General features: G+C 49.9%; 2 protein-coding genes across 3 annotated transcripts in view; one reads left to right on the top strand and one right to left on the bottom strand.

Moving 5' to 3' along the window:
- The window catches only part of xpnpep3 (X-prolyl aminopeptidase 3, mitochondrial), a 37,162-nt gene extending 25,569 nt beyond the window's left edge, over positions 1-11,593 (bottom strand). For both annotated transcript variants that reach the window (XR_007246535.2, XM_048521642.2), the window contains exons 1-3: positions 11,412-11,593; positions 10,836-10,952; positions 9,361-9,768 (exon numbers count right to left, since the gene is read on the bottom strand). Coding sequence is in view for 1 of the 2 variants with exons in the window: in XM_048521642.2 (XP_048377599.1) it covers positions 9,361-9,768; positions 10,836-10,952; positions 11,412-11,469 (583 nt within the window). In the remaining variant the exon portion in view is untranslated. The remainder of the gene's footprint in view (positions 1-9,360; positions 9,769-10,835; positions 10,953-11,411) is intronic.
- A 365-nt stretch (positions 11,594-11,958) lies between these two features.
- Positions 11,959-13,614, top strand: part of st13 (ST13 Hsp70 interacting protein) — a 41,707-nt gene continuing 40,051 nt past the window's right edge. The window contains exon 1 of the mRNA XM_048521381.2: positions 11,959-12,125. Within this exon, the coding sequence (XP_048377338.1) occupies positions 12,016-12,125 (110 nt within the window). The 5' untranslated portion in view covers positions 11,959-12,015. The remainder of the gene's footprint in view (positions 12,126-13,614) is intronic.

The following is a 13,614-nucleotide window of genomic DNA, read 5'->3' as shown; positions in this document are numbered from 1 at the left end:
TGGAATTTTTGCTACTTGTAACTGATGTCCATTTCAAGCCCACCGACTCCCACAGCTACCTAGAATACACCTCCTCCCACCGACCCTCCTGCAAAAATTCCATCCCCTATTCCCAATTCCTCCGCCTCCGCCGCATCTGCTCCCACGATAAGACATTCCACTCCCGCACATCCCAGATGTCCAAGTTCTTCAAGAACTGCAACTACCCCCCACAGTGATCGAGAACGCCCTTGACCGCGTCTCCCGCATTTCCCGCAACACATCCCTCACACCCCGCCCCCACCACAACCGCCCAAAGAGGATCCCCCTCATTCTCACACACCACCCCACCAACCTCCGGATACAACGCATCATCCTCCGACACTTCCGCCATCTACAATCCGACCCCACCACCCAGGACATTTTTCCATCCCCTCCCCTGTCTGCTTTCCGGACAGACCACTCTCTCCGTGACTCCCTTGTTCGCTCCACACTGCCCTCCAACCCCACCACACCCGGCACCTTCCCCTGCAACCGCAGGAAATGCTACACTTGACCCCACACCTCCTCCCTCACCCCTATCACAGGCCCCAAGATGACATTCCACATTAAGCAGAGGTTCACCTGCACATCTGCCAATGTGGTATACTGCATCCACTGTACCCGGCGTGGCTTCCTCTACATTGGGGAAACCAAGCGGAGGCTTGGGGACCGCTTTGCAGAACATCTCCACTCAGTTCGCAACAAACAACTGCACCTCCCAGTCGCAAACCATTTCCACTCCCCCTCCCATTCTTTAGATGACATGTCCATCATGGGCCTCCTGCAGTGCCACAATGATGCCACCCGAAGGTTGCAGGAACAGCAACTCATATTCCGCCTGGGAACCCTGCAGCCTAATGGTATCAATGTGGACTTCACCAGTTTCAAAATCTCCCCTTCCCCAACTGCATCCCTAAACCAGCCCAGTTCGTCCCCTCCCCCCACTGCACCACAAAACCAGCCCAGCTCTTCCCCTCCACCCACTGCATCCCAAAACCAGTCCAACCTGTCTCTGCCTCCCTAACCTGTTCTTCCTCTCACCCATCCCTTCCTCCCACCCCAAGCCGCACCCCCATCTACCTACTAACCTCATCCCACCTCCTTGACCTGTCCGTCTTCCCTGGACTGACCTATCCCCTCCCTACCTCCCCACCTATACTCTCCTCACCTATCTTCTTTTCTCTCCATCTTCGGTCCGCCTCCCCCTCTCTCCCTATTTATTCCAGAGCCCTCACCTCAACCCCTCTCTGATGAAGGGTCTAGGCCCGAAACGTCAGCTTTTGTGCTCCTGAGATGCTGCTTGGCCTGCTGTGTTCATCCAGCCTCACATTTTATTATCTTACAAGTGACTCAGGTACTGTCTTCACTCTTCTTCTTGGGTCAATGCAGCTCAAGGAAACCTCAATAATCTTCCAGATGTTGTAAACCCTTGCAGATGAACAATTCACACCATACTGAATGTTGACACCACCCCTTGTGTTCCGGAACTAACCCTATTTCTTGCTGAGCAGCCAAAGACGCAGCCAGCTCCCTCCCTGACCTTTTGTGTACATCAACAACACTGCACTATGTCATTTATGGGCATCCATGTCTCATTCCATGGGGCTGAGGCTGAATCCAAAGTAGGTGTTACCTATTGGCACTATTTACCATACCTCTCCTTGGCACAGAATAGATGTATTCCTTCCAGTATACTGCAGGGCCGGTCAACCACGCTAACTTGTGGTGGTTGGCAGTATCAAGGGCACCTATTTGCTTTGAGATAGGTGCACATGGCACCCGACTATTGTCACAACTGCATTTCCAGTCTTTTATCAGTTGTTCAAGGCTAAAAACGTGTCCTTAGTGTACTTCCATTGTAAAATTGCTGATTCCTCAGCATGTTTCCTCTGAGTTTATGTTACAATTTCCACTGTTACAACATCATTATGCACTGCTGTGTTGTTCTCCCCTTTTTGCAACACAGCTTACAGAAGTGGGTCAGGAGGGGTTTTGTGGGGAGGATTGGGGAAGGCTATTTGGAGGCCACATAGAGAAGGAGACAGACTCGCTAGGGATAGGAGTGAGGCTGCACTGGGGATTGGCATGGGAAAGAACTGCTGTAGATCAGGGAAAAACTCACTGGAGATCAGTGAGAGAAGGACTCACTGGAGTTTCGGGACGGAAAAACTCACTGACTAGGTGACTCTGACTGATTTTCTGCATTACCTCTCTGGTTCTTTGCAAATGGCAGTTAGTACATCTCATAATCATGAAGGCCTAAGTACAGGCTTTGCATCACTTCCCACCAGCTTGTCCACAGTGGCCATACCCAGCCCTCAGTGCACTGGTACTTCAATGCCAGGAAATTCCACCTAAGCCAAGAAGAATGGGTTAAGGACAATATTAGGCAAAGCTGGGGTTGAGAACAAACAGCTTAAAGATTACAGATAATGGGAACTGCAGATGCTGGAGATTCCAAGATAATGAAATGTGAGGCTGGATGAACACAGCAGGCCAAGCAGCATCTCAGGAGCACAAAAGCTGACGTTTCGGGCCTAGACCCTTCATCAGAGACGGGGATGGGGAGAGGGAACTGGAATAAATAGGGAGAGAGGGGGAGGCGGACCGAAGATGGAGAGTAAAGAAGATAGGTGGAGAGGGTGTAGGTGGGGAGGTAGGGAGGGGATAGGTCAGTCCAGGGAAGATGGACAGGTCAAGGAGGTGGGATGAGGTTAGTAGGTAGCTGGGGGTGCGGCTTGGGGTGGGAGGAAGGGATGGGTGAGAGGAAGAACCGGTTAGGGAGGCAGAGACAGGTTGGACTGGTTTTGGGATGCAGTGGGTGGGGGGGAAGAGCTGGGCTGGTTGTGTGGTGCAGTGGGGGGAGGGGATGAACTGGGCTGGTTTAGGGATGCAGTGGGGGAAGGGGAGATTTTGAAACTGGTGAAGTCCACATTGATACCATGGGCCTCCTGCACTGCCACAATGATGCCACCTGAAGGTTGCAGGAACAGCAACTCATATTCCGCCTGGGAACCCTGCAGCCATATGGTACCAATGTGGACTTCACCAGTTTCAAAATCTCCCCTTCCCCCACTGCATCCCTAAACCAGCCCAGTTCATCCCCTCCCCCCACTGCACCACACAACCAGCCCAGCTCTTCCCCCCCACCCACTGCATCCCAAAACCAGTCCAACCTGTCTCTGCCTCCCTAACCAGTTCTTCCTCTCACCCATCCCTTCCTCCCACCCCAAGCCGCACCCCCAGCTACCTACTAACCTCATCCCACCTCCTTGACCTGTCCGTCTTCCCTGGACTGACCTATCCCCTCCCTACCTCCCCACCTACACCCTCTCCACCTATCTTCTTTACTCTCCATCTTCGGTCCGCCTCCCCCTCTCTCCCTATTTATTCCAGTTCCCTCCCCCCATCCCCCTCTCTGATGAAGGGTCTAGGCCCGAAACGTCAGCTTTTGTGCTCCTGAAATGCTGCTTGGCCTGCTGTGTTCATCCAGCCTCACATTTCATTAGCTTAAAGATTACATCTGGTGCACTTTCAATAAAACTGCAACTTTTGGAGACATCTGGAATCTGGAGGCAGACCGCGGCAGCGGCCTGGATGCAGGCAGGGACGCCGCGGCAGCGGCCTGGATGCAGGCAGGGACACAGTGGGAGCAGTGTGAATACAGGTGCACCACGGGAGCAGTGAGGATACAGGAAGTCACTAATGGACCCAAGTGCAGCACAGGCTCCATGACCAATGTCAAGGTCCATGTGGAGAACTGAGCTCACCATGCAGTGGCTGCATGCATGGGCTGAACTGCAGTGCTGGACCAGTGCAGCTTGCAACCTTTAGCCCAAAGCCTTTTTGATGCGCACTTGCTCTTTTGATTCCTTGGATGTTCCCTGCAGTCAATGCCAGTCCTGCGTCACACTTTGTGGAAGCATTAAATGAACCATGTCACACTGTGAATTATGCTTTGTGTCTCTGTCATTCCAAGATGATGGACTTGATGCAGCTATGCCAGTATCAATCACTGGCATTTTTGCTCACTCTCCTGTTTTCCACTACTCCATCTAGTGATCCATCTATCCCACAGATAATCTACCAGGACCCAGCAGTTCAATTACTGAATTGTGAGCATTGTCAGCAAATGGAACCATGTATTTAAAATCAATTCTTCTACCCAGTCTTCGAGTGAAAAGTCATCCTGGCATCTACATACTCTCACACAACGACTGTAAGGACAGAACGTGTGTATTCTGCTCAGTCCTTCACTGATGAATAAAAGCTTTTTCTCAGTTTGGCTATTTTTTAAAAAAATCACGCATGGGATGAGGGCGTCGCTGGCTAGGCAGCATTTATTGCCCATCCCTAATTGCTCAGTGGGGAGTCAGTAATCAACCACATTGCTATTGGTCTGCAGACAGACCAGGTAAGGATGGCAGTTTCCTTCCCAAAAGGACATTGGTGAACCAGATGGGTTTTTCCTGACAATCAGCAACGGATTCAGGGCAATAGTTAGACTCTTGATTTCAGATTTCTTTCTTTGAATTCAAATTCTTTCAACTGACGTGGCAGAATTCGGATCTGGGTCCCCAAAAGATTACCTGGGTCTCTGTATTAATAGTCCAGTGATAATACCACCTGGCCATTGCCTCCTCTATTTCAGGGATGGTTAAGAATCAACTACATTACTGTAAGTCTAGAGTCCATATTGGAGTACTAAGATCAATTGAGATCAAACTTACTGTGGTAAGAAGTATTTTTGAAGTTTTGAACCTATTTAATTACTGAATAATACTTGACACTGAAGATGTTTACAGGGTCATTAATCACAATGTGATTGGAGATTTAACAATTTCCAGATCGGGCCTTATAACAGGATTATGACCCCCTGCGAAACAGGAGGATGGTTCATTTTACACTTTGGGACCGAGTTGGGAGTTACAGTACGTTGAGCAAAAGGTGCAATATTCTCTCTGTTTCTCCAAGGTGATGCATTGGATGCTGCTTCTGTCTGACATATTAGTGTTTTGTGTTCCATTAAAAAACATTTTAAAAAACCAAATGCCTGAAGCTCATTTTTGTTTTTTTTTCTATAGTTTTGGCTTTTCCTGCTAACAGCACATACCCGGCCAGCAGCCAGTCCTCTGCTAATGTTGATCTTTGAGAGGTCATTAAAGGGAGTGTCCACTACTGATTGTAACACTAAAGTCAGGCCCTAAATTCAATTCCCTAGCCAGGTTTCTGGCAGTTGTCAGCTTGTGCAGTTTTCTGGGAAATTTCCACAGAACCATGGAATAGTATGAGTGATGCAGAAAGGGGTTAAGTTTGTAATAAATAACCTGAATTTTGAAAGGGACTGTCTATTTATTTTGCCTAACTAATACTGGCACGGTGGCACAGCGGTTAGCACTGCTGCCTCACAGCACCAGGGGACCTGGGTTCAATTCCAGCCTCAGGCAACTGTCTGTGTGGAGTTTTCACATTCTCCCCATGTCTGTGTGGGTTTCCTCCCACAGTCCGAAGATGTGCAGGCTAGGTGGATTGGCCATGCTAAATTGCCCGTAGTGTTCAGGGAGGTGTGGGATGTGGGAGGGTGAGTCTGGGTGGGATTCTCTGAGGTTCGGTGTGGACTTGTTGGGCTGAAGGGCCTGTCTCCACACTGTCAGGATTCTAATTTCTAACATAATGATCAGCACCAGACAACTTAATTGATCGGAGAAGTCTCTGGCAATTGTGTGACATTGTATAGACAAGCAGCTATCTAACACATTCTAAATACATTACTACCTGTCCGCAGTGATGGCTCTGCAGCTTTTGCCCCACTGCCTTGTCACCCAGCCTTTGCCAGTTGTCCTTCCTGGAGTATGAGGCCATGCCTGGCTGATACTGCATCTCTGGAAATTAAACAAGGAGGTGGCAAGGTGCAAAAGCAGCTCTGGCCCCCAGATATAGCCGCAGTTGCTCATTAGTTTGCTGAGCCAGTTGTTCCATGGTGTACAGATGTTTTGTTACCATTCCAGGTAACATCATCTGTGTGACCTCTAATCGAAGTGTTGGTACCATGTTCTCTGACTGTCATTTGTGTTGTAGGCAGTAAATAGGACTAAATTGATCAAAAACAAAGTTGCTGGAAAAGGTCAGCAGGTCAGGCAGCATCTGTGGAAGAGAAAACAGAATTAATGTTTCGGGTCTGGTGACCCTCCTTCAGAACTTTGAGGAATGTTCTGAGAAAGGGTCACCAGACCCAAAAAGTTAACACTGTTTTCTCCTCCACAGATGCTGCCAGACCTGCTGAGCTTTCCCAGCAACTTTGTTTTTGTTCCTGATTTACAGCATCTGCAGTTCTTTTGGTTTTTATCTGGGACTAACTTGACATACAGAATCCCATGCAGTGAGTGCAATAAACATGACTTTGGACAAAGAGGGAAGAAACTGATGGCCAGGTCACACAAACACCAGCTGGCAGTGAAAAGGCATAACCAACATTCAAGTGTCTCGATACACACAGACAATGAGGGCTATCGGTTCGACTGCAACAAAGTGACTATACTGGGACAAGCGAGCAACAGACATACAAGGGAATTTCCAGAAGCTTAGTTCTCAACCCGGGACTCCATTAACAAGCGCATAGAAATAGACCCTGTGCACAGACCACTGATAAATAACGGAACTGGAAGTAACAAGACCCACCACACCCGTGGTTCATATAAATTCAGAACAGAGCAGAGCACCAACGGTTCAATTACAGGTCACACTGATGATGTTGCCTAGAATGGTAACAAAATGACTGTACACCACAGAACAACCAGCTTGGTGAGTTAACGAACAACTGCATCCACGACCTGAGCTACAAACTTTCAATAAGACCCAGGTATGGCTTCCCAGCTCTGGAACTGAAAGGCAGTGCAGCATGGCACTGGAGATGGTCAGGGAACTTCTTAATCTTTGAATGTTAATGATGAAGACTTGACAAGGCAATTGACTTCGGCTCAATTCTGATCTTTCCTGATCCGCAGAGTCATCTGGGAAGCTCCTCATGGTCAGCCCCAGCTTACTGTGCCCTGTTTTCACTTCCAACTGGAACAATTGGCAGTACAATCTTAAAGGTAGGCCTGTCGCTTCCACCAATTCATAATTAGACTGAGAGGCCCCAGCTTGGGTGCCCCCACGGACGGTATTGACAGCATTCACAGCCTTAAGTTTGTGACTTTCTGTTATCTACCAATCTGCCAGCAGAATCAGTTGCTCCCTGCTTACCATGGCAAAACTAGTTGTAATTTTGAGTATCTTCATTCAATCGTTCATTAACTTCCTCTACGCTTAAAGACAATCTCTCTAGTCATCTCACATAGCTGAGCTTTGCACATTTACGCATCTGAATTCCAAATTCACCTCCTAGCTAGTCAGCCAAACTTGTCAACTGGCCTCAGTAGTCACTGTGGCCATCTCTGCAAGTCTAGCATTTGTTGCTCATCCTAATTGTCTTTGAGATTGGCTTTCCAGGCCATTTCAGCGGGCAGCTAAGAGTCAACCACATTGCTGTGGGCTGAACACAAATGTTCAATTCCCTAAAAGACATTAGTGAACCAGGGTGGGTACCTAAAACAACTAACAATAGTTACATGGTTGCCATTCGCCTCATTTCTAAATTTCACCAGCTACCGTGGCAGCACCCATGTCCCCAGAACACTGGTCTGGACTATGGATTAACCGTCCAGAGATATTATGGCTTTGCCTCTATATGTAACCAACATCAGGTTCCACAGTTGCTCTGGAAATTCAAGCTTTTCCATCACCAAATGTTTTATGTATAAGGCGCTTTAACAAAGATCTTGAATTTAGGAGCATCCTGGTCAATGTAACTCTTGCTACTGTGTCTACTATTTGGTTGTTACAAATGTAGATGAAGTCACCGCAGGAGGTATCACATTTCTGGCCCTAGGTTCCATATCACTAGCAATTCCAGCACATCAAACTTACATTAATGGATGCAAAAATCAGTTGGGCTGGATTCTAAGCTCAGCATGCAGGAAATGTAATGCATTAGGAATGCCCAAAAACACAGTACTTAACACATTCTCAGGGTCCATTTTCACTAGATCACCCACAACTCTACCCAAACCAATCTCATTTATGAGCGATTGTTGAATAGCAGCTGATCACATCAGTACATTTGTCGCAAAAAGTTGCTAAATACCTAGTCCATCATCTACAAAGTACAAGTCAGGAGTGTGATGAAATAGCTTTCACTTGCCTGGATGAGGGCAGCTCCAACAACATTCCAGAAACTTGGCACGATTCAAGACGAGGAAACCGGTTGACTGGCATTGCAGTCACCACCTTAAATGTTCATGCGCAAATTGATGTAAATGGGTACGATATAATTGAGATTATGGAGACGTGGCTGCAGGGTGACCAGGGGTAGGAATGTCCTAGGGAATGCAGTATTTAGGAAGAACAGGCAATAAAGAACAGGTGGTGGAATGGCACTGCTGGATAAAGAGGAAATTAATGCAACAGTGAGAAAGGATATTAGCTCTGACAATGTGGAGTCTGTCTGGATAGAGTTGAGAAAAACCAGGGGGGCAAAAACATTACTAGCTGTCATATATAGACACCTAACTGCAGTGGTGATGTTCAGAATGGCATTAAACAGGAAATTAGAGACACATACGATAAGGGAATATTGGTGATCATGGGTGATTTTAATCTGCACGTAGATTGGGAAAACCAAATTAGCTACAATGCCATAAAGGAGGAATTTCTGGAGTGTGTACGGGATGGTTTTCTTGACCAATATCCTGGAATTCCCTTCCTAAAACCATTGTGAATGTCCCTCCACCCCAAGGATTTCAGCGATTCAAAAGCGATTCACCACCACCTTCTCAAAGGCAATTAGGGATGGGCAATAAATGCTGGCTTAACCAGCAACAGGCACATCGTATGAACGAATAACCAGAACAATAAGAAATTCATTGTTAAAATTAAATTCTGGTATGAAACTGTATAAAAAAAGGCCCGCATCATTAGGACCGTTGATGGAACTAGATCAACAGAATTGGCTTCCTACAAATGAAGATCATTCTTTTTTGTTTGATCATCCCCATGTTTACTGCTGGGGAAAGTAATGGTTTGTTCAAGGACCCCACCTAGAATACTCTCAGATCAGCAGCACAGCAGAACTGATGTGGAAGTCCCTTTACTCTACCGTGTACAGGATCGTAACCTCCAGCCTCTGAATGATGACTCTGGCCTGACATTTCCATTCCCCCAACAAAAACAATTCTACACTGGTTGAGATTGTCTCTCCAGTCCCAATGTGGTTTCCCACTTACACAAAATGCCACTGACCTTTAAACCTCTGCATGTAATGTCTGAATTCCTCTGTAGTGTAGGCCTCATCCACACCTGTGAGGGAAACTGCACCATCTACCCCAGAGCGTGGTCCATCCCAGAGCTCTCGGCTTTGGTTCCTTCTTGGCACAAATAAGACGGCTTTGTGGGAAGGAAGGCTCTTTCCGGGAATACTGTGGAGTAGCAGTATGCTGTCTGGCTCCTGAAAGCCGCAGAGGTAGAGGAAGTTTGTGTTCTGGTGAAAGGGAAACGGGATGTCATTCGTCATGTAGCAGGTGGGGTGGGACAGCTGAATGATGGCATGATCAGAAGTCCCCAACCTCTCGGCTTCTTTGTGGATGAGGCTCAGCAGTTTATGTCGACGCAGAGCATATTCAACCTGTGACAGCCCGGGAGTGACCTCGCCTGTCGATGATGCAGAAATATGGTCATACTCTGAAATATCACAGCTTCTTGAAATGCTCTTCATAGAAACAAAATATGTTAGAACTTCGTAGCAGGTGAGAGAGGGAGGACAAGTTAACCATTCTTCCCTCTCAGACCAACTGTCAGCTAGATTTCCAGCATTGTTTTAATTGCAAGAATTGACATTTTCTTTTCTTTAAGCAATTGTTTATATAGGATTTGGATTAATCAGAACAAAGTGTAGTCCATTTGAATAGCACATGCGTTTAACAATGTATATCTGTATAGCACTTTTAATGTAATCAAACATCCAAAGAGAACTGCTGCACAACAGCGTTATAAAACAAAAAAAATGACACCGAGCCACACAGGAGATAATGACTGTTAAGACTGGTCAAAGAGGTAAATTTTCAAAATGTGTTTTAAAGGAGAAATGTGAGGTTGAGGTGCAAAGAGGTGTAGTGATGGAATTCCACAGCTTGGGGTCAAGGCAACTGAAGGAGGAGTCACTGATGATGAAGCAAGTATGACCGGAATACACACAACACCAGAAATAGAGCAGGACAGTTATATTTAAGGTTAAATTTGACAGATTTTTGAATGACAAGGGAGTTAAGAGTGACAGAGAGAAAATTGGAGTCAAAGCCACATCAGTTCAGCCTACTCCTGCTACTAAGTTGCATGTTTTAGATTCGATCATAATTTTAAAAAAGAAACAGTCAAAGGGAAAAAAAAGGACTAATGAGGAAAGGGCAGAGGATTGGGAATAACTGGGTTGCCCTGTCAAAGTGCTAGCAAACACATGTTGGTACTTCTGTGATGTATCATGCTATAAGCTTGAAGCTAACAAATCATATTGTCCTTAATTTGCACCAATAAAGCCTTTTTTATAAGCAGGCTTTTCCAAACCTCCCATCTTTTAACATCTTGAAACCAACTAGGATGAAACACCATGAAATAAGGAGCTGAATTCCTTGGACTTTGTGGACTGATCTGCCTAGGTTTGGAAGCGGCATGTCCAACAAACACGTAATCATCAATCGCTCATTTTTTCATTAACTTCATACCTGTTTTAAGGAGATGCGGGTGTGTGAAGGGGCTAGGCTGACCAAGGTAGCGAGGGGGGAGGTTCTTCTGTCCTGAAGGTATTATGGAAAATCTCCTGTGGAAGCAGATACTGCATCCTGAAGAATAGAAAGTGCACTTAACATTAAAGGCCAAAGAGAAAATCTTCAGGCTACTTCACACACTTACTGATGGGAACCTGTTCTGATAAACGGTCACAGATCTGAAACATATTACTGCTTTTCCATCTTCACAGACGTTGGGTACACATTTCCAAAACTTTGTTATTATTTGAAACAGTTGCAGGTGGCTCACGAAGGGGGGTTAAAAGAATTTTTTTAAAAAAGTAATTTATAGGTTTAAAAATTCCTGTGCACCTTTTTATCTGCTTCTTGGAGTCATTTACAGATCCAGTACGGGCTTTCATCTTGCCCAAAAGTCCCTTCATCAACTCAGTTTAATTTGTTTTATAATTCAGCAGTTTAACACAACTGAGCTTCCTACATAATATTGGAAGTTCCTATGGGTGTTAAACAGCTTTCCACCGTGTTCCCTCCCCACACTCTTGAGAGTCTAACCTTCAACACTGAGATTCTTTACAGGTGTACTGATATTTCTTAATGTTTTGAGAAACATGACTGATTATCCGTCAGTTAGCACCATTATTTATAAACACTGCAGACACAATCGCATTAACAAGCAGCCAGCACGTTATCTACAACATGGCCTGAGAAAGCCGCCTCAGGTCAAAAGACATCGCTCTTGCCTGTCACAGCCTTGTCGCAGTCTGATGACGAAGGAACAGCGCTTCCGATCGTTCGTTGGTCGAGAATTACGCAATCTTTAAGACAATTGGTTAGCCTGGAGATCACGTGGGCAGTTGCCGCAACCGCGCTTGTAGGTGGTCTTAATACTGCCTGACATTGCAAACTCCTCGCCCGGTAATGAGAGACGGAAGGCTTTTAAAATACAATAAAGAAACAAAACAATAAGGGTTTGATGTTAGAAATTGATTTGGGTATTTTCGGCTGAGGCCAAACCACGATTTGTAAGCAGGCTGTGCGGTGGGTGACAATTTCCAGAAAGTTCCTGAAGTCGCAAGCACCGCGGCGGTGTTGCGCATGCGTGCTAAGGGGTGGGTGGGAGCAGGGAAGACTTGCAGCGCGCAATCACTCAGCCAGCATGGATCCACAGAAACTGCGGGATCTTAGCGCCTTTGTGCAGCTTTGCAAAGGGAACCCGGCTGTGTTGCATCTGCCCGAGTTACGCTTCTTTAAGGAATGGCTTGAAAGGTAAGCATTCTATGGGTGGCACTAAAAGCGGGGGGGAGTGGGCGCGCGAGTTGTGCGTGAAGTGTGTGTTCGTGCGCGTGTTGTGAGTGTGAAGTGTGTGTTTTGGGGGAGGTGTGAAGAGTTCATGCGCGTGCTGGCGGGAGTGTGTGAAGTGTGAAGGGGGAGGGGCGCAGAGAGCGCGCGCGCAGGGGGAGGGGCGCAGGGAGGGCGAGAGAGCGCGCGCAGGGAGGGCGAGAGAGCGCGCGCAGGGGGAGGGGCGCAGGGAGGGCGAGAGAGCGCGCGCAGGGGGAGGGGCGCAGGGAGGGCGAGAGAGCGCGCGCAGGGGGAGGGGCGCAGGAGGGCGAGAGAGAGCGCGCAGGGGGAGGGGCGCAGGGAGGGCGAGAGAGAGCGCGCGCGCAGGGGGAGGGGCGCAGGGAGGGCGAGAGAGAGCGCGCGCGCAGGGGGAGGGGCGCAGGGAGGGCGAGAGAGAGCGCGCGCGCAGGGGGAGGGGCGCAGGGAGGGCGAGAGAGAGCGCGCGCGCAGGGGGAGGGGCGCAGGGAGGGCGAGAGAGAGCGCGCGCGCAGGGGGAGGGGCGCAGGGAGGGCGAGAGAGAGCGCGCGCGCAGGGGGAGGGGCGCAGGGAGGGCGAGAGAGAGCGCGCGCGCAGGGGGAGGGGCGCAGGGAGGGCGAGAGAGAGCGCGCGCGCAGGGGGAGGGGCGCAGGGAGGGCGAGAGAGAGCGCGCGCGCAGGGGGAGGGGCGCAGGGAGGGCGAGAGAGAGCGCGCGCGCAGGGGGAGGGGCGCAGGGAGGGCGAGAGAGAGCGCGCGCGCAGGGGGAGGGGCGCAGGGAGGGCGAGAGAGAGCGCGCGCGCAGGGGGAGGGGCGCAGGGAGGGCGAGAGAGAGCGCGCGCGCAGGGGGAGGGGCGCAGGGAGGGCGAGAGAGAGCGCGCGCGCAGGGGGAGGGGCGCAGGGAGGGCGAGAGAGAGCGCGCGCGCAGGGGGAGGGGCGCAGGGAGGGCGAGAGAGAGCGCGCGCGCAGGGGGAGGGGGCGCAGGGAGGGCGAGAGAGAGCGCGCGCGCAGGGGGAGGGGCGCAGGGGGAGGGGGCGAGGAGGGAGGAGCGCGGCGCGCAGGGGGAGGGGCGCAGGGAGGGCGAGAGAGAGCGCGCGCGCAGGGGGAGGGGCGAGAGAGAGCGCGCGCGCAGGGGGAGGGGCGCAGGGAGGGCGAGAGAGAGCGCGCGCGCAGGGGGAGGGGCGCAGGGAGGGCGAGAGAGAGCGCGCGCGCAGGGGGAGGGGCGCAGGGAGGGCGAGAGAGAGCGCGCGCGCAGGGGGAGGGGCGCAGGGAGGGCGAGAGAGAGCGCGCGCGCAGGGGGAGGGGCGCAGGGAGGGCGAGAGAGAGCGCTGCGCGCAGGGGGAGGGGCGCAGGGAGGGCGAGAGAGAGCGCGCGCGCAGGGGGAGGGGCGCAGGGAGGGCGAGAGAGAGCGCGCGCGCAGGGGGAGGGGCGCAGGGAGGGCGAG

This window comes from Stegostoma tigrinum, chromosome 38 (assembly GCF_030684315.1).
Source record: "Stegostoma tigrinum isolate sSteTig4 chromosome 38, sSteTig4.hap1, whole genome shotgun sequence".
Lineage (NCBI taxonomy): Eukaryota > Metazoa > Chordata > Chondrichthyes > Orectolobiformes > Stegostomatidae > Stegostoma > Stegostoma tigrinum.
The sequence above is the reverse complement of the archived record's forward strand: the minus strand, read 5'-3'. Positions and strand labels throughout refer to the sequence as shown.